The following is a 21369-nucleotide window of genomic DNA, read 5'->3' as shown; positions in this document are numbered from 1 at the left end:
AGCACCAAATATAAGCACCAGCATAAAACACAATGACCAGTGGTGGAAAAGTTAGACGTGTATTTAGATGTGAAAATCCATAACTCACTGCTGGTGATAACATACTTCAGCATCACATTCTGTGGAAAAAGTTCAAAAAGAAGGAAGACCTTTAAAATTGCTAATCTGACAAGAACTTCAACTTTTTATAAATGTTTGTGATAATAAAGCCTTGAAAATAGTCAAGATATTGAACAACTGATTTCATAATGGCATACTAAGTCACAATGTTCATTGAAAAGCACACTTACAATATTAACTGTGCCTTATCCATTCTCTCACAACAGTTACTTCAGATGTTTATTTATTTTAAACATGGAACAAAGAACAGATCAGCACAAGACCAAGCCCTTCAGCTCGCAAAGTGTGAAGAACCAAACAAATTAGTAATCAAATGGCCAACTAATCTAATCCCTTCTGCCAACACAATCTTTCCATTTTCCTCACATTCACGTGCCTATCTCTGAAAAGTCTCTTAATGTATCTGCCTCTACCACCAACCCAGGCAGCATATTCCAAGCCCTACCACCCTCTGTGTAAAAATACTTGCCCCTTACATCTCCTTTGAGATTACCCCCTCTCACCTTAAACCAATGCCCTCTGGTATTAGACATTTCAAACCTGGGAAAAAGATACTGTCTGTCTATCTTATCCATGCTTCTCAATATCTTATAAACCTCTGTCAGATCTTCTCTCATGTTCTAACACCTCACAACTTGCAGTAGTGTACATGTCTAAAGTTTTATATCACTACTTGTAAAATGTTTAAAAAAGAGCTAGTTAAAAATTGAAAACTTTTTCCTTCTCAGATGTTTGACAATGTGATCTCATCAACAAAATTTACTGTTACATAATTTAACCCATTGGAGGGATGTCAAAGATCCAACTGATGGATGTCAAAGATCATCCTCTCACAGGTGATGCGGGAGTGTAAGGCTTTACAGCAGCAGCAAGTGGGTAAGGAGTTTGGATGTACTCCCATGACCACATGGGCTTCATCTGGTTGCTCCAGTTTCTTCCCACATTCTAAAGACATAAAGGTTGGTAAATCATGGACATGTTATGTTGGTGCCATGGCAACATTTGCAGGCCACCCTCAGAACATCTTTGGACTATGCTGATTGTTAACACAAATGATGCATTTCACTACAGTAGATTCCAGTTAATTGAAACACATCAGGACCAGTACATATTGGTACAATTATGGCTGCCCCAATTAGCCAAAATTTCATGGAAATCTTTAAAAAGGTATACAAAAAAAAGATAAACCATTATTTAACTGAGTAACAAATTATGCATTTAAATGAATTACAGAACATATTAGATCACTATCAAAACTACTATATTACTGTAAAACTGTGTATTAGTTCCTAATTGTTACCGATGGAGGAATTCATCCAGTGTACCTGTACCCTGCCACCTTCTTTGTTTTGAGTGACTGAAAACGAACAAAATCTGGGCAGACACTTAGTGCAGATAATGTACTGCCTTCATACAATGCTATCAATGACTGCATCCTCCAAGTCTTCATTTCCATTGTAACATTCAGGATAATTGTCAATAACTTCAAATTCTTTGTAGTGAGCCCAGTTTTGAATTATCTTACTGCTTATTTCTCATCAACTATCAATGACAAAAATCACTTTTTAAAACACAAGTGCATGCAACTAACACTATTTAAAAACTGTTCGCTCTAATCACACTGTACTGTCCAACAATCACACAAATGCATACATCTGATGCTGTTCAGCAAGTCTCCTGCCCCATTGAAGCAACTGCCCTGATTAACTGATGGCCCAATTAACCAGAAATTACTGTATATGCTTTGATGTACATAACCTTCAGTACTAGAGCACAGAAACAGGTCCTTTGGCCCATCTAGTCCATGTTAAATTATTACTCTGCCTAGTCCCACTGACCTGCACCTGGACCATAGTCCTCCATACACCTCCTATCCACATAACTATCCAAAATTCTCTTAAATGTTGAAATCAAACCTGCATCCAATACTTCCGCTGGAAGCTTGCTCCATATCTCACTGCTCTCAGAGTAAAGAGGTTCCCCCTCAGGTTGCCCTTAAGCATTTCACCTTCCGCCCTTAAGCATTTCACCTTCCATCCTTAACCCATGACCTTTAGTTCTAGTCTCACTCAACCTCAGTGGAAAAACCCTGCTTGCATTTACCCTATCTATGCTCCTCATAATTTTGTATACCTCTATCAAATCACTCTCCAATGCTCTAGGGAATAAAGCCCTAACCGTTTCAACCTCTCACTATAACTCAGGTCATCAAGTCCCAGCAAAATCCTTCTAACTTTTCTATACTCTTTCAATCTTATTGAAATATTTCCTGTAGGTAGGTGTGCAGTTCTGGTCACAACACTCCAAATTAGGCCTCACCAACGTCTTATACAATTTCAACATAACATCCCAATTCCTGTACTCAATACAGGTTTCCCCCGCCATCCGAAGGTAGAGCATTCCTATGAAATGGTTCGTAAGCCGAAATGTTGTAAAGCGAAGAAGCAATTACCATTTATTTATATGGGAAAATTTTGTGACCGTTCGCAGACCCAAAAATAACCTACCAAATCATGCCAAATAACACATAAAACCTAAAATAACAGTAACATATAGTAAAAACAGGAATTATATGATAAATACACAGCCTATATAAAGTAGAAATACTTCTCTACTACCATTGCCTGCACGGATCTCCGTAGCGAAAATTTCACGCAAGTGCTCTCAGCAGAAAATCTCACGCAAGCGCTGTTGGCATAAACGCGCTCTTCAGTAACCTTTAAACTATGAAGCTGCCAAATCTACCAAATAACACGTTAAAATACACAGCATATATAAAGTAGAAATAATGTATGTACAGTGTAGTATCACTTACGGGAATTGGGAAGACATCGAGCACACTGATGATGGTGTGTTAGACTGAGTCGTCGCAGGCTGGGTGATGCAGTGGCCCCCACCCTCCGGGCCGCCGACCAGATACATTGCCGCAAAGCACGCAGGGGTAGCCAGGAGGCACACAGCACATCGTTAAGAAAAAAGCCGAAATAAACATGCTAATTAATTAGGTGCTGCCCAGCACGTAAATGTCGGCGCAGATCAGAGGCGATTGCCGATTGCATCGGCACTAATCTGGGCCGACAACGACGTGCTAGGCAGCACCTAATTAATTACCATGTTTATTTCGGCTATGTTCTTAGAGATGTGCTGTGTGCCTCCCAGCTACCCCTGCATTCTCCGCGAATCGATACAGTATCTGTCCGGGGCCCAGGTGTTGGGGTGGTGGGACACGGGGGTGTCATCTCATCGTCGATCAGGGCAGGCAGCTCATCTTCTCCTATGACTGCCTGTCTCGATGTAGAAGATCTAGGTTCGTCGTCTGCTGTGGCTGATGTGGAAGGCTTGTTTGACTGCTGAGCCTCGAGCATTTTTATATCACACAGTTGTTTGTAAGGACTCAAAACATCCTCCAAATATCCCCTAAACCTACGTACCCTTTCAAAATTAAAATCGTATTTTATAATTGCGGCGAAAGTCTCACGCAGTTGCTTCACTTTCTGCATTCGGTTGAATTTGGTTTCGATTGTTATTCTTTCCTCTTCCAATTGCATCAGCTCTTCTTCTACCAGTTCTTGGTCATGGGATGCCAAAACCTCTTCAACATCATCTTCGTCAGCTTCCACAAGCCAAACTCACTTTGTCCTTGCTTCATTCACCACGATCAAAACGCTTAATTATGTCTAGTTTTACGCTAAGTGTAACACCCTTACGAGCTCCTTCAGGCTTTTCCGACACCTTAGAACTCATCTTGCAAACGGCTGCTCACAGGCTCGTGTTTAAGCAATGCCGTTCCAAATCCGGGGGCGAGCGGCTGCTCGGGGTGCGCGCTGCCTTTTATCGCGCGCTGCCTTTCTTCGTAACAGTGAAAACACCTTCTGAAAGCAAAACCAGGGTACTAATGTAGATCTTTCCTAACAGTGAGGTTTCGTAAAGCGAACTTTCAAAAAGCGGGGGACACCTGTACTTCGATCTATAAAGGTGTCAAAAGCTCTCTTTACAACCCTATGTACCTGTAACGCCATTTTCAAGGAATTATGGATCTATATTCCCACAGATCCTTCTGTTCTACCACACCCCTCAGCGCCCTGTTGTTCAGCATGCAAGTTCTATCCTGGTTTATCCTCCCAAAATGCAACACTTCACACTTGTCTGCATTAAATTCCATCTGGCACTTTTCAGCCCATCTTTCCAGCTGGTCTAGATCTGGCTGCAAGCTTTGATACCTTTCCTTACTGTCCACCAAGCCCCAATCCTGGTGCAATCAGTACATGTGATAATTAATAACAAGTTCCAAAACCTGGGACTCTGTACCTCCCCCTGCAACTGGATCCTCGACTTCCTTATCAGGAGGCCACAGTCAATGTTGATTAGTAATAACACGTCCTCAATGATAATCAGAAAAGCACATCTCAACTATGCATGCTTAGCCCACTACTCTACTCTCTCCACAGTCATGATTGTGAGGATAGGCGCAGCTCAAACGGCATCTATTTATTTTCCAATAACACCACTTCCTCTGGCAGAATCTGATGGTTGAGTCGTGTTACAGTACAGCCTCGCACTCAATGTCAATAAGACCAAGGGACTGATTGTAGACTTCAAGAAGAGGAAGTTCTGAGAACACATACCAGTCCTCACAGAAGGGCCAGGGATGGACAGGGTGAGCAGCTTAATGATATCCTGGTAAATCAACATATCACAGGACCTCTCCTGGGCCTAACATATTGATGGAATCATGAAGAAGGCATACCACTGCCCATACTTCATTGGGAGTTTGATGAGGTTTGGTACATCACCAAAAGAGTACTGTGAAGAGCATTCTGACTGGTACGGAGCCTTCAATGCACAGGACTGCAAGAAACCAAAGAGGATTTTAGACTCAGCAAATCCCATAACTAGCACAACCCTCCCCATCATCAAGGGCATCTTCAAGAGGCAATACCCCAAGAAGGTGGGACCCATCGTTAAAGACCCTCACCAACTGGGACATACTCCCTTGGTGTTGTTACCTTCAGGTTCCCTCTGCCATCACATTCATGACTAGTCCACAAACCCATGACATTACTGTTCTTCTGCACTATTTATTTATTTTGTAACTTATAATCATTGTTTTGTCTTGTACTGTACTGTAGCTTCCAAACAACAAATTTCACAATGTGTCAGTGATAATAAAGCTGATTTTGATCCTGAAATCTCCTGTGGCTCATCCTCAATGAAATTAATTTTGGAAAAGTAGAAGATGCCACTATGAATGCTGGGTTTTGAAGATATAAAGTTAACTGGGTATAAAGTTAACTGAAGTTATTAGTGATACACACAATGTGTTGGAGGAGCTCAGCAGGTCAGGCAGCATCTATGGACAGGAATAAACAGTCAATGTTTTGGGCCGAGATCCTTCACCGGGACCGAAATGTTGAATGTTTATTCCCATCCACAGATGCTGCCTGACCTGCTGAGCTCCTCCAGCACATTGTGTGTATTGCTCTAGATTTCCAGCATGTGCAGTATCTCTAGTGACAAATGAAATTATTAGCTTGTTTTAGAAATGTAGCTCTACAAATCCCACACAAAATATTTGGAATATTGCGAGGTTTCATTAACAATGACAGTATTACAATATAAAATTAATCACAAATTTCAGAGAATAAAACTAAATATTAAGTAGTCAATTCTAGATACATTTCAAGTGAGATAAATATTCAGAGGGCTTTCAATAATCCTGAAAGCAAGCAAGTATTGCAGTAAACATTTTAGAAACACATGAGATTTAAAATTTGCTGCAGTGATCAAATGATACTTTGTTGCCTTGAGTTTCTGCCATTTATAAGTTACAAATGATATATGGAAACATAAGTAAAATAAAAAAGATATTATCCCTTGCCTTAAATTTAGTAAAGAAGAGCACATTAAAAAAGGCATGCTGCAAATTCCAGAGACCATGCATCAATATGTGTGTGTGTATATATATATAGGGAGACAGATTCAATTATTACAACTACACTGAAATTTCTTCTATTGTTTCAAGCAAGCATGAAATTTGGCAACAATCAGATTGGCGGCCTTGTAGGTCCCATTTATCTTGCCAGGGGTACATAAGCCAGCCTCACTGAGGGCTGGGAGATGAATATTAAAACCCCTGCATTCGTAGCAGCTGCAAGCGTGTCGCTCCATTTTATTCCCCCTGATTAATGGCCTCCTATTCCTGATTTATAACTCCCCGCTGGACAAGCCTTAGCCACACTGGAAATATTAGAGAATTATTAAATAAACATTCATACGTCATGTCTGTTTCATACACTCCTCATAATGCAACTGACTCCAACAGGAATTCAAGCGCCAGGAACTGTTTGCTTTAACTCTGACACGCAGCATCTTGAATGATTCATGCCTTGACTTGCTAAAACACTTAGTATCATACATCATGCCAGCAGTAGTCTCCCAGTTTGCAGAGTGTCTATACTGGCCCAGGATGAATCAATCTTGACTGAAGGTCTCTTGCTGCCACATTAGGCATATATCATCACCCACTTTTTCTCCCCCAGGTCAGGTGCCATTGGTCCCAGAGCCATGGCCTTTAAAGTATGACCCCAATATTAATTTAGGCAGTTCAAACCAGTCCCAAGTCAACAATCAGTCCAAACTTTTGTAGGCTTTGACAAACTAACAGACCCACTCATCTGTGTGTGCACCTGCATGCATGTTCGAGGGAAAGGGGAGATGAAATAGTACAGAGAGAAAACTGTCAATGCAGATAAAATCCTAACAGTGGATTCCAGTGGGGCACATCAGCAATCAGTACCTTTTTGGCCCAATTAAGCAGCTACCCCAATTTGCCGAAGTTCCATGGAGATAATTCAAAAGGTATATAAAAAAAAAGAGAAACTGAGTAACAAATTATGCATTTAAATGAAATACAGAACAAATTAGAATACTACCAATAGTACTACAGTTCTATAAAACTGTGTATTAGTTCCTAAAAGTTATTGATGGACAAATTAATCCAGAGTACAAAATCAGTGCAGGCACTTAGTGCAAATAATGAACTGCTTTCACAGAATGCTCTTCACGACTGCACCCTTCAAATCTTCATAGTAGTAAAATAGTTTCATTTTCACTTCCAGCCATTTCTGGCATCTCCAAGCCTGAATGCTTGAAACTGCAGTGAGCAAAACAGTTTGGAATTGATTTACTGCTTATTTCTCATCAATTATCAGTGAGAACAATCACTGATTTTTGAATACAAACACACGCAACTGATGCTATTTAAAAACTACTTGCTCTAAGCAAAGTACAGCGTCTAATGGCCACACAAGTGCACGCAACTGACGTCAGTTGGAACCTGTTCAGCAACAATCTCCTGCCCATAGGGAATCCCAGGAATTTTCTTGATTAATTCTGTTCTTTAAGAGTTGTCCCAAATAATCAGCTGCCCGACTAACCGATGGCCTAATTAACCAGAATCCACAACTGTGTATTTTTTAAGGTTCCCTTGATAGTATTACTCAGAAGTGGAAAATACTCTTGTTTTAGGTGAATGTATCAAACCCTGACAGATTGGTGTTCATATTAATTATACAGTTGATTCCACTTGAGTTTACTGATTAATGCCTCTGTTCTGTGAACAGAAATGGCGAAAAAATCTGTGTTTACTCAGGTTAACTTCAAAAAATTTACAGCTGTAAATTCCTATTACAAGTGATGTATTTCATAGATTGCACTTTCTACATAGTACAGATTGAACTGATTCATCTATTAACATTTGACTTTAAACACAGCAAGTCAAAAGCTGAAAACATTCTGTATTTAATTTATATGTTTTCTTGAACACAAATAAAATTTCACCAGCATAATGTGCCACAGGCCATTCATACATTATGAAACTCACAATGCAATTTCCCTTTTTGTACAAATTACTGTTAAGTGAATATAATTATCCAGACAAATGATTTATGGATAGATTGTGGAGGAAGTACAAAGAGGAGGGGCAGGTGGGTATAGCAAAGAAGTGGATGTATTGGAATGAGAATGGACTGAGTACAGATACAGAACCTATAGAATGTGACTGAATGAGCGATACCTGTAACTTACCTAAACAGCAAACTCAATTTCAATTGCAAAGTGATAGAAGACAGAGGCACTTCCACCTTGAAGCCAGTTTGAAAATAAACTAAATAATCAATCTTAGCCATTTAGTACGTCTACAAACATCTTTTCACTTTAACAGGAAACAAAATTATGCATATCAGTAAATGGAAAACCATATACAGTGGATTCCATTAATTGGGCCATCGGTTAATCGGGGCAGCCACTTATTTGGACAACTCTTAAAGAACAAAAATTAATCGAGAAAATAGCCAGGATTCCCTTCAGTCATTTGGGACAGGAGACTGATGCCAAACAGTTTCTAATTAGCATCAGTCATGTGCAACTGTGTGGCCCTTAGACACTACGCCGGGCTTAGAGCAAACAGTTTTTAAATAGTGTTAGTTACGTGTGCTTGTATTATGTTATCCATTTGGGCCGACAGTCATCAATTCCAAAAGCAGTGATTTTTGATAAATTTTGTTTTTTATTTCGACTTGAAAGAAATTCAGACCCCTGCCAAGATGCTACAAAAAAATTTGCATTTGCCGAAAAAATTACCCTAGGTATCTGTACTGATTTTGTTAACTTATGATCAATTAAAAGAACATGGCAGCGTACACTGGATGAATTCCTCTGTTGATAACTATTATATACTAATACACAATTTTATAGTATTCAGTAGTATTGGTAGTGTTCTAATTTGTTTGGTATTTCATTTAAATTTATAATTTGTTACTCAGTTAAATGGTAATTTGTCTTTTTTTAAAGTACCTTTTTAACTATTTCTATGAAACTTCAGCTAATTGGGCCAAAATGTATTGATCCCAATATGTCCCAATTAACCAGAATCCACTGCATATTAAATAGAGTATTAAGTTCCTGAATTAGCCGCAAGTAGCTATCAATAAGTCAATAATATTCTAACATCAGAGTGAAAATATATGAAACCAGTTAGATAGAATGTTCGATCCACAATACTTTAACATTTAGAATTTTCCCAATTAATCTTATAATAGAAAACTTGATTTCGTTAACTTAAAATAAATTTAAAAGCTAATTTCCTCTGGAAAAATAAGTGACAACTGTAAATAAGATGAAGTAAATAAGATAAAATAAGACATGGTGGAGGATTGCAAATACCTGGGGATACGAATTGACAATAAACTGGACTGATCAAAGAACACTGAGGCTGTCTACAAGAAGGGTCAGAGCCGTCTCTATTTCCTGAGGAAACTGAGGTCCTTTAACATCTGTCGGACGATGCTGAGGATGTTCTACGAGTTTGTGGTGGCCAGTGCGATCATGTTTGCTGTTGTGTGCTGGGGCAGCAGGCTGAGGGTAGCAGACACCAACAGAATCAACAAACTCATTCGTAAGGCCAGTGATGTTGTGGGGATGGAACTGTACTCTCTCACGGTGGTGTCTGAAAAGAGGATGCTGTCCAAGTTGCATGCCATCTTGGACAATGTCTCCCATCCACTACATAATGTACTGGTTGGGCACAGGAGTACATTCAGCCAGAGACTCATTCCACCGAGGTGCAACACAGAGCGTCACAGGAAGTCATTCCTGCCTGTGGCCATCAAACTTTACAACTCCTCCCTTGGAGGGTCAGACACCCTGAGCCAATAGGCTGGTCCTGGACTTATTTCATAATTTACTGGCATAATTTACATATTACCATTTAACTATTTATGGTTTTATTACTATTTATTATTTATGGTGCAACTGTAATGAAAATCCAATTTCCCCCGGGATCAATAAAGTATGACTATGACTATGAAGGTGAAAAAATTGATGGAAAGCACAAGGAAAAAAAAGCAAAGTCATCAGTAAGTCGCATTCTATTACAAGATAAAATCAAGACTTTCAAATTACCATGAAATAATAGCTATGAACATTCTGGATGTAGCACAATCCTAAAAAATTTTCTGCCCATCTCTAATATCCAGATGTAAGCTAAATATCTGTTGTTGATCTTTTGGGTGCAAGTACCCCTTCATCAGACACTTGACTGTTTCTGCTCAGCATCCTTATGGTTACTTGACTACAGCCTCATTTTTACTTCCTACACCACCAGCCATTTCCCACATACGGCCATCATTACACAACACTTTCGGTTATTAAAGTTAACGCAAATGCACTAATTCACCAGACAGCTGAATAAAATAATGTGGTCTCTCCCCCATCACTAAACTAGAAAGTCAAATTTCGATTAAATTTTGTCAAAGTTGCTCAATAAATACTCCAGTTACAACAGTCAATATCAATATGGTACTACACCAAAATATCAATTCTGATGCTAATAAAACCAACAAAGCGAAATTAAACATTTAAATATTTGCATTAAAAGCACATTCAAGTGATGGAATATTTTTGAGAACCTTTAAAACAGTATGACAATTATTATTTCATTCAGTAATACTTGCATAAGATAATAACCAGGCACTTTCAAAGACAAAAACAAAATCCATTTTAGAAATGACTGACTGAAATAATAAAATAAAAATGCCTAATTTACACTTCATACCCTGATAATTGATCTATTGACTGCCACCATTTAGCAACACAGTCACTGTTTTCAGGGACTTGCAAGATCAGTACTGGAAGTGCATTCGCAAATGCTGCCAATCAGAACTGAGTCAGAGTAAAGTGCAAGTACAGAACCTAGATCATTGGCCCATCTAGTCATTTAAGTGGCCTAGTCCCATTGACCAGCACACAGACCATAGACCTCCATACCTATCCAAACCTCCTAAACATTTAAATCAAGCTCATATACACCACTTGCACTGGCAGCTCGTACCACATACTCACAACCCTCCTAGTGAAGAAGTTTCCCCTCATGTTCCCCTTCAACTTTTCACCTTTCACCCATAACCCATGACTTCTAGTTGTAGTTCCACCCAACCCCAATGGAAAAAGTCTGCTTGCATTTACCCTATATATAATTTTTTATACTTCTATCAAATCTCCCCTCAATCCTCCACGGTCCAAGGAATAAAGTCCTTATCTATTCAATCTTTCCTTATAACTCAGGTCCTTAGCCCTGGCAACATCCTTGTAAACTTTCTCTATACGCTTAAACTGATGTTTTTGGCAAGAAACTTCTCCTTGTATACAATGCTTCCAATTATTAAAATCATCTTTGATAAATTAAAAAGAAATAAAATAATTACAGTAATTTAATTTAATACCTTTCGCTCAATTGCCAAGATTTACTGGACTTTCATACCTAAATTATGCTAATTCAATTTAGCTCTGCTTCTCACATGCTGTGCAATACCATTCATGACCAAACACAAGTTGGTTGATGTATGATAAGTAAAAGACTGCTTTAAAACTTTCTTACGTAAAACTTTCTTACGTAATACTTTCTAAAACTTTTGTAGCATGGGAACATTTTAAATCACTTTTATATACATTGTAGCTAATTACAAATGCTAAGGATTCCTGATTAGGAGGTTCCACCATGGAAAATGCACTATAAGCAACTGAAGGACCAACTGAAGAATGAAGTCAAATAGAAAACCCATTATCTAAATGAAGGGAAGCCTCGCAAGAGACCCATCAACTCACTCACAGCCAAGACACTCATATATTCATCAGAAATATCAGAAGCCTAACCACTAAGGCCCTATTTCACAGACAGCCATGAGTGGAGTCTATAAAAGGATCAATCAAAATGTTCAGAAACTCCTTTCATCTTTAACTCTTTTGCCATTGCTATCTCAATCTAAACTAAAACACTTCAGTTCCCTGATTATCATTACTATTAGGCTTTTGCACATCTCTTCAATTTACCTGCAAATTTGCTGCCTATTATCTAATATGAAAATTTCAGTGTATAATCAGAGTTTTATTTTCCCTGAATTCTAGACAGATTTTGTGTTTGATGACTGCATGATATCCTCTTCAACAATGCAATATTCCCGTCTATCGATACTGCTACTTCACCCCTTTTCTTCCTTTCCATATCTTTCCTATTCCTACATTATTTCTGCTATTGCCACAACATTGCAAATGTACTTGGTTAATCTCACCTTCAGCTTTCCACTTTTGTTTCATGTGCTTCTTGGATTTACAAACCTTCATCATAAAACTGTCCGGTCCTGTCTAAAAATGTCTGCTATGACGCTATTTATTTCTGCAACTTCTTCCTCACGCATACCATCTTGGGTACTATCCTATGTGTCACGGGAATGCCTTATGGACTATATACAAGCCTATGCTAAATTAGTTCATATTTCTCCCACTGCTGCACAGAAACTTCCTAAAAGACACTGCACCCAGTTCTACTGTGCTATCACTTGGCCTGGACAGGTCTCTCCTCCCCAAACAAACAGTACACCGGGTTATGTTGCATTTAGTCCGTCATCTCTGTACATCTGGAGTGGCACAGCAGCAAAGTGGTTAGCATAATGCTATAACAGTGCCAGTAACCCAGATTCAATTCCCGCCACTGTTTGTAAGGAGTTTGTTAGTTCTCCCCGTGACTACGTGGGCTTCCGTCGGGTGCTCCAGTTTCCTCCAATATTCCAAAGATGTATGGGTTAGTAGGTTAGTAGGTCACAGTATGGGTTAGTAGGTTAGTAGGTCACATGGGTGTAAATTGGGCAGCTTGGGCTCGTTTGGCTATATTTCAAATTCTAAAATCAGGAAATCTGACTGACCCTCCATACCCAAGAGAAGGAGCCAAGGATATTCCAGTAGTGGGAAGAGGCCAAAAAATGGGAGATGAAATCAGATCACATTAGTGATAAACAATTGGGGTAACTTGGGACAGAAAACACTTAAAAGTCTGCAGAAACGTGTGTGTTATACCAACAGATCAGTTAATTGTAGTACTCTGGCAGAGCTGATGGTCTATGCATTGTAGGAGATTAAAGAGGGAAGAATTTCTTGGGATTAAAGGGAAGAAAGTGATATAAATGACAGCCATCCCAATTCAACCTGGCACATGGCACTAGGAGGCCCAAAGTATTCTGGGGGAATTCCAGAAATTGTATTGGGAACCCCAACGTGATTCATGTCTGAAGGTGACTCTTCAAATTTCCACCTAAAATGACACACGAATAACTGCTTCATGCCATTTGCTGAAAGAAAAGCAGTATCCATGAATTTCCAGGTAAATAAATTGCCTTTCTGTAAAACAGGAATCTAGGGCTGGAAAAATAGTTTCCAGGTAAATAAAGTGCTCTCCTATAAAACAGGAATCTAGGGCAGAAGTATACAATAGATTAATGGAAATTCCCATGCAATTTATCCACTCACCCCTCAAAATGCACTGATACAAACCAATTTAGAAGCTGTTTCTGCAGGTAACAGAAATGCATTCTTCCTGATTTGAGTCAATAAGTTCAGAAACTGTCTTGATCCACTCAGTTAATACATAAGCACTTACTTTTCAATCTCACTGTTTTTACATGTCTTCTGTGTCTGCATTTCTAGTTTGCCACTCTCTCCATTACTTGTTGAGGGCATTTCTGTAAAGAAATCAGAAGTAAAAAGTCTGAGAACTATATCACTATTTCTCAAAAATACAAATTTGTACACCAGAGATGTGGTGTTCAATGTGATCAAGGTTTTGTGCACTGGAATACACATTGAGTAAGTGAAAACTCAGAAATCAAAAAGTTTTGCCATTAATTTTACTGCTAAACACGGATTGCATTGCAGTGCTCAAGAACTAATTAGTTAAACACATACAAAAATCATTACTTATTAACCCGAAATATTTTATTAGAAATTAAAGCTTAAAATATTGTACTCTTCACAATATTCATCAAACATAAGACACCTCCCTCTCTTCATCAAAATCCCCTCCTCAATATCCTTGGTGAATCTCCCTCTCCCCTCTGCCACTTGCTGGACCCCATTCTTCCTCTCAGCATCGGCTCTCACTAGACCCTCTCTCTCTCTACTGGATCTCATTAGAAAGTCCCCAGCTCTTCTCTATTTCCCACGCTCTTTCCGGATCCCACTATCCTGCTTTACAGAGTTTTTGACCTGAAGTGTTCACTCTTTCTTTTTCCATGTATGCTGCCTGACATGCTGAGCGTTTTCCTTTTTCTCAACCCTTATTCACCATAAATAGAGCAATTTCTCATAGGCGATCATTTAAACTCAGTCAATTTCTAGATTGATTTTAAAATTCAGGATGCTATAAAAGTTCAAAGCAATTTAGTGGATCATTATAAACACAGCTAACAGAGGAAGTATTAAAATCAAATCCTATTAAAGTCAAAGCTTCATCCTACCATCACTGGCCCATTTGGAAAATTCTGGTGTAATTCTGTTGCTTGGAGTTCCACCACTGTAATAATAATATACTGTGATAAATATCATACTTATTAAAAACAAATGAAATAATTGACAGAAACAGCAATGTAAGGTAATGCTTTTTTTTTGCTATGAGTGTTTGTTAGAGGGTTACAGTTTTTTCAGACCAATATAACAAAAGAAGGAACTATCACTGGATATGAACAATCTCCATCCCTGTAATAAATATTTTAATTCACAAAAAAAATCAGTAAAGCATGAATTAATTTAAAACAAATGGTGACTTAGCAGACATGTTTCAATTTCAGTACTCAAAATAGAGAAATGCAACACACACATGCTGGAGAAGGAAGTCAGCAAATCAGACAAAATAGACAGTCAACATCAGGACTGGAAGGGAAGGAAATAAATGATAGAACAAGATAGTGGGGGGGAGGGTAAGGAAATCAAGTTGGCAGGTGACCCACCTCGTCCTTGGTCTCACCTATCATCTGCCAGCTTGTACCCCTTCCACTCTCTCCACATTCTTTTTCTTGATTCTGGCCCCTTTCCAGTTCTGAAGAAAGGCCAAGGCCTGTAACATCCACTGTCTATTATCTTCCACAGATGTTGCTTGACTTGCACAATAGTCTTTTATGGACATTTATAAATAACATCCTTTTTCATGAATTTGAATCTCAACAGATATATTAGGCAATGTGATGTTTTAATTTCACATACTAACTCGTTCTGTGAAACAACTTTGCAACTAAGTGCTCATTTCGTGAGTCACATGATGCAATTTAAAAATTAGAAAAAAAGGCAAATGTAGCTAAAGAAAACTACTAAAAAGCCCCCAACAGTGCATCATGACCATATTTCTACTGGAATGAGATAGTACTGGTGTTTCTACTTACTTTAGCACAGCACCACGTAGTGCCTCCCTCTCTTTGGCCTCCCCTGGTTCTTCTCCAGTGCATGGTATAATATCTGCTTCTGTGTATCTGTTTAGTAGTTAAAGAAATGGCCCACTACAAAAGAATTTCAGAGACTTCACCCTTATACTGTGAAACTTTCCCACTAACCTCAAAAACCATCCTTGTATAAACTGGTTTATATCTGGTTCTATTCGTGAGAAATATATTTTGTGTCAATGCTGTTTGAGTTATGATCATAGTACAAACAGCTACAGCCGCAAAGGTAAGATTGATAGTAACTTGGACAAGCAACATTTCAGTTGACCATGAAATAATCTTTAGATCTATCTTTACCATGCCAACTACAACAGATAGTTTATTAGATTGTGTTGGCATTCACCCATCAACATTTGAAGTTTCAGCCTTCAAGCAGATCTTTCTATATCACTATATTATCTACTGTTGCAACTACAGTTGCATCACTATTTACATCTCCTGGCACCAATATTTATTTTTCATCTGGTAAAAGGGGCACTCCAGTGGCTAAATACTACAAAAAAAAATTGAATATTTTCACATCGGGAATTTATATCCTTCTTACTCAAATCATTGTCTCTTTCAGTCACAGAACAAAAGAATTGTAAGTTTAAAAGTCTTCTTCTTTGGTATTACTGCAGGACATAAGTTATTTATTTGGTCAGTAAATAAACAAAATGGTTGACTGAATGGTCATCTTCTTTAGTTTAATTTCAATATTATCTATTATGTAATTATTATGTTGGTTCAGCACACAATTAAACAAATGGTAATGATTTCCATCTTAAGAATTAGCAGACAGTTAAATTCTGGATGTGAGTAGTGCCTCTCACAGATATCCAGGGACTGCCCTGGTGAGTGGAAAGCTGTACTCCCAGCTACAAGGCTGAAGTGGAGCAACCAACTCACAGCACTGTTCCCAGGTCACTTGCACTGCACTGATGGACTCTCGTTAGAATCTTACTGGGTGGGACTAACTTCCACAGGTTTTCCCGTTCTGAGGCTTTGTAACTGTAAATCTAGTTTTTAATTGTTGAATCAATTGACTGTGAGTATAAAGGGGAGTAGAACTCTTATTTTATTTTAGCTATAGAGTTTCAAAATATTTACCTGTATTGAAATTATAAAACATCTACTTACTTAGAAGACAATATTCATTTTTTAAGAGCCCCATAGGCTTTCAATGTCAGTAACTGCTATGACAACCAAACTTTAGGGTGACAGTCATAGCTATTCTGGGAGTCAACAGGGCAATTATGAACAGAAAAGTTTTGCACTGTATTAAACTGCACTGACCTCCTGATCAGCCAAGAACCGACTAACCAACGAAAGGTTGCACCTGGGAGACAATGGATGAAACACCATGGTCTGAGCAGGAAACCACCAGGCTTGGCATCTAGTGAAGATGTGTCCTATTATTCCTTATTTTTCTTTAATTTATTAAGCCACTGCAGGGGAAATGCGAATACAATTATTTATATTAAAAAAAGATAGGAGGCTCCTCAAAGAAGAACCTTTTAAATCAATACAAGCCAATTCTGCATTTATTGACAAAAGGGATGCTGTGGTTTCCCATACTCCAAAGTGTCATCTCCATCCACATCAAGATCTGCATCACTGTCATGATTCTCTTTACTGCTGCAGGTGACAAACCCAGATCCTATGTTGAAAACAAAAACAAAGATGTAAAATGAGGTGAAAACAAGACTGCTTCTGCACAGTACATATAACACCAAAGTTTAAAATCAGAATAGAAAATTCTCTCTATATATTTGGCAAAATAACACTTTACATACTTTGGAGAACATGCCAATTTACATATTTTGGACAAATCTACACTATAACATAAAATATACTTTATCGTTCCATTATGTGCTCAATGCTACCTGCTTCACCAAGCAGAAACCATTCATTTTATAAATAAAGTCATATTTAATATCTCCTTAGTTTCTATGTAAGCCTCTGAATTTTCAATGCCAAGTTCAAACCAAACAAAAGACACCAAATAATTACTTTTTGAAAGCCAATCTACACATTGGGAAATGGTGCACTTAACATCATTTTTTATATAAGGCGTGGCAATACGCACATTTGGAGAATATAGTTAACGGTCTGAAACAGAGTCATAAACAAATACAAAAACATTAAATTCCTTCCATTGTCTAGCTGCACTGGAAATAGAGGAAGGACAGGGAGAATAAAACTACTTTATACAAATCTCAAAACAGGTATGGAACAAAACTGAATAATATTTTGCATATCACTTAGACACAAAGCAGGAACCACAAAAAATCAATTCTTCTTGTCATCTGCAAATGATCACAGCAAACAAGGTGCGCATCAGTCACAAAGTCATTCAGGACAACACTTAATAGTCGCTGGCACCTGCCTGGAATGATGGCAAAGTCCATATGACACACAAGTTAAAAAAAAAAGCAGATGCAGGGTTTCAACCTGAAATGTTGATAATTCCTTTCCTGCCACAGATACTGCTTGACCCGCTGAATTGCTCCAAGAGATTGTTTGTTGTTCATAAAGGGGTTGCTACCAAATAGGTAACATGTTACTTAATTGAAAGTGGAATCAAAAAATAATGGACCTTCTAGAACCTCCATTCACCATCTTAACATGAGCCTCATACCTGGTCCCGGCAGCCAATCTTATTCCTTGTCAGGAATGAAGTAAGCACCTTAGGACTTGGTAATGCCTTCAGGGACCAGTCAAACACTGGTAACAAAAATGTTAAATTTCCTGAGGTCCTCTTCCACAGCAGCTTTCTTACAATGCTCACCTCTTGCCACTGAAAATGCTCCAGAATTTAGGTGAGCTAATTTCTGCCCAATAAAGATATTTGCTTAATCAAGGCCCACATCTCACCTATTTTATTCCAGCTGGTTAGTTCAAACATACAACCCCATTACCTCAATGAAATAAGGGTGGGACAATAAAAGCAGTCATTCAGCAATGCCACCATTCTCTGGAGTAAATAACGAAACAGAAATTCATCTGCAGTTGTAACTGTAATTTGGGTCAAGAAATACCAAATATCTAAATTTGTAGAATATGAGAAAGTTTATTGTACATCAGGAATCAGCAGTCATATGTGGTGAAGGGGCAAGAATCCCAGTGATCTTCAATCACTGTTCATTCACTTGGAACAATTTTATAAATTGGTGAACAAAGAAGGAGAGAGTATTACAAATTTCACCCTCAACTTAGCCCATTTTTATTCAATTTTTAAAACAAAGGGAAATCAAGAACAAATATATTTTTCTGCTGCTTACTTGTTAAAGCAAATTACCAGGAACAGAAGCAGCAGGAAATGTGATGAATAAAGAGGTGCTATGAGGGACAGCAAAATGATCAGAAAAGGACTGCAGAAACTAGTCATGTTACTGCAATACCAGGAATTCAGCTGTACAGTTTGCTAGCTTGCTTTTACTGGGGAGGTAAGTTATACTTCACTCACAACTGATCTGGATTTCATGTTTTTCACTGATATGCAGCTAATCCTCAAAATTCTGCATTAGTCTCATTGAAGTTGTCAAGAGTCTAAATTCTATTTTAATTTGCTTTCGAGGTTTCTGCAATATTCCAGGGTATGTATCGATATGTGTAGGTTTAGTTCTTGCTATGAGGTGGATGAACAGACAAACTACTTCACTAGACAGGAGAATCTTATCAAACTCTGTTGAATACAATGTTTTTTTTATATATTGTTCAGTTATTCAACTGGAATAAAATTCTTAGAGCTTTAATTTCTGACTTTTTAAAATGCTGCCTATTTAAAGCTGTCTTTTTAACCTTCAACCAATACAAATAGCAAGCAGATAAGACATGGGTCATTTAACAGAGAAAAACAAAGTAATGCAGCAGTTCCTTGTTTCTTCGACATTCTTTGACAGAATGTGACAAGTAATTCAGGCGCCAATCTTGAATGACACCTCTATAAGTCCCTGACACTACCGGAGACAAACTTCCCCATCAATCACGCTCTACCTATCAGAACTACTTAACTAGCTTCTGAACTGCTGAGAGAGGAAGCAAAGGGCTTGTGCTGCAGTAACCCAATCCAATCCTGTCAAATACATCCCAAATCCCAATAGGCCAAGGCTTCTGCCCAACTAATTAACATTACATGTTGAAAGAGAGGAGAAAGTGGAATTTCCAAGTGCTGAGTTGTTAATAAGCCTTAAATTTTATAAATGCAAGTTACCTCAAAAGACAACACAACTAATAATCCAAGGACCCTGGCTGCTAACCCAAAAGAAAATCACTGTTAATTTAATCAATTGATCAGTTCATTGATTTGAAGTCATGACTGCTTGTTAACCATGCAGAGCAAAAACCCACGACTGCACGACCGCAGAAAGCTGCCATTGATTTTTTTCACCTGCCATTCAGTGCACATCCTGAATAGAATTGCAACTTTGTGCAAAGGGGAGCTAGGGGTTTCAAAGTTAAATTAGTTACAGATGCAATCAGGGTGTCTTCTGTAAACTCTATTGATTGAACAGCTGACAGTCCTACACAGAACAACTCTGCTAGTCAATCGCCTCAGATGTCACCTGCCACTTTGCTGAATAGTTGACAATGCAATTATCTGGTGTGGAGGTAAGAAGTTGCCGTGTGTCAAATATAGTTAGCCCCCATCAGAAGCTGCTCAAAAGGCCTACAAACTGTGTGTGTTCTTATATGCACATAAGCTGTGTGTTTAGCAAGACGTACAACATGCCAATTACTTTCAAACTTGGATGGAGAGAGATGCGTGAAAGAGACGATTTCAGAAGATTGTTTGGTCAGGTTTGCTGAGGATATATGTATATGAAATCAAAATAAGATGGCATCAAATCATTGTCAATCACATCACATATGTGTAAAGAAGAAATTTCAACATTTATTAATATTATGGCAATAGACTCCCAAGTATCCATTATGCACTTTGGTTGAATTACTATTTCTTGAAGAGCAGGTTTGTAAGAGTATATCAGGACATATTTCTTTAAATTATTGGATTGTGAAACCTAAACATCATCATGGCATTATGTAAAACTAATATTTTAAAAGCTGTTTAAGTCATGGAGGAAAAGCAGAAAGTGAAAGCTGTTTTTAACTCAGAAACTCAACTCATTTACTTAATGCACTTCTTGAAAGGAATTTGCCTCTCTTATTTGTGATTTAGTCCCACACTAGATCATTCTCTCTATATGTCTTCCAAAGAGGTCTGGTAAATTGTTTAGTTGTCAAGGCATTTAAGAAATGGTTACAAATGTGCATAACAATGACCCCCTTCAATTGAGATTACTTTTTAAAACAAACAGAGCTACATTATTTTTATTTAGCCATAATGAAAGAACACTGACTTTTAAAAATGGCTATCAACCTCAGTTAAAATCTATACCAGTCACCAGCATTTCATTACATTACAAAATTATCTGTTTTCACCAAGTAATTTTGGAAAATAAGTATTAAAGCAATGAGTAAAAAAAAGCAACCCTCAGTTAGGTAATCATCCAGGTTATCATCCTATCTGGATCACTATTGGAAATTCTGAGGAGCCCTTCCCAGTGCAGGTGGGTACATTCTTGAACTTTGCACTGTGACTAATCTTCCACTCAATACTCCTGCTAACCTATCCACCTGTCCTATCAACTGCTGACCAAAATCACACACCCCAACCAACTCTCAAATTAAATATCTTTGCAAGGCCCTCTTTGGGAGCATCATTCATGGAAAGAAAATTATTTGTCAATCATCCACATAGAGTACTGTTCAAAAATCTTAGGGTGCCTAAATACAAAGTTCTGTATTTGTCAATGTGGAGAAGAGAGAGTTTGTAAGTCTGGCGTAAACAAAGGATGGGAATGGTGAGGGAGAAGCACCACAGAAGGGGGTAGAACAGGTGACAGAGAAGGAGTGCCACGGGCAGGGTATAGCGCAGTTGCAGACACAC

At 38.3% G+C, this 21369-nt stretch overlaps 1 protein-coding gene across 3 annotated transcripts in view; it reads right to left on the bottom strand.

Moving 5' to 3' along the window:
- The window catches only part of rnf220a (ring finger protein 220a), a 487974-nt gene that overhangs the window by 62064 nt on the left and 404541 nt on the right, over nt 1–21369 (bottom strand). For all 3 annotated transcript variants that reach the window (XM_063064437.1, XM_063064436.1, XM_063064438.1), the window contains 4 exons: nt 16980–17076; nt 15381–15467; nt 14463–14518; nt 13607–13688 (listed from right to left, as the gene is read on the bottom strand). In XM_063064437.1, coding sequence (XP_062920507.1) covers nt 13607–13688; nt 14463–14518; nt 15381–15467; nt 16980–17076 — 322 coding nt within the window. The remainder of the gene's footprint in view (nt 1–13606; nt 13689–14462; nt 14519–15380; nt 15468–16979; nt 17077–21369) is intronic.

Source organism: Mobula hypostoma, chromosome 12, assembly GCF_963921235.1.
Source record: "Mobula hypostoma chromosome 12, sMobHyp1.1, whole genome shotgun sequence".
Lineage (NCBI taxonomy): Eukaryota > Metazoa > Chordata > Chondrichthyes > Myliobatiformes > Myliobatidae > Mobula > Mobula hypostoma.
The sequence above is the reverse complement of the archived record's forward strand: the minus strand, read 5'-3'. Positions and strand labels throughout refer to the sequence as shown.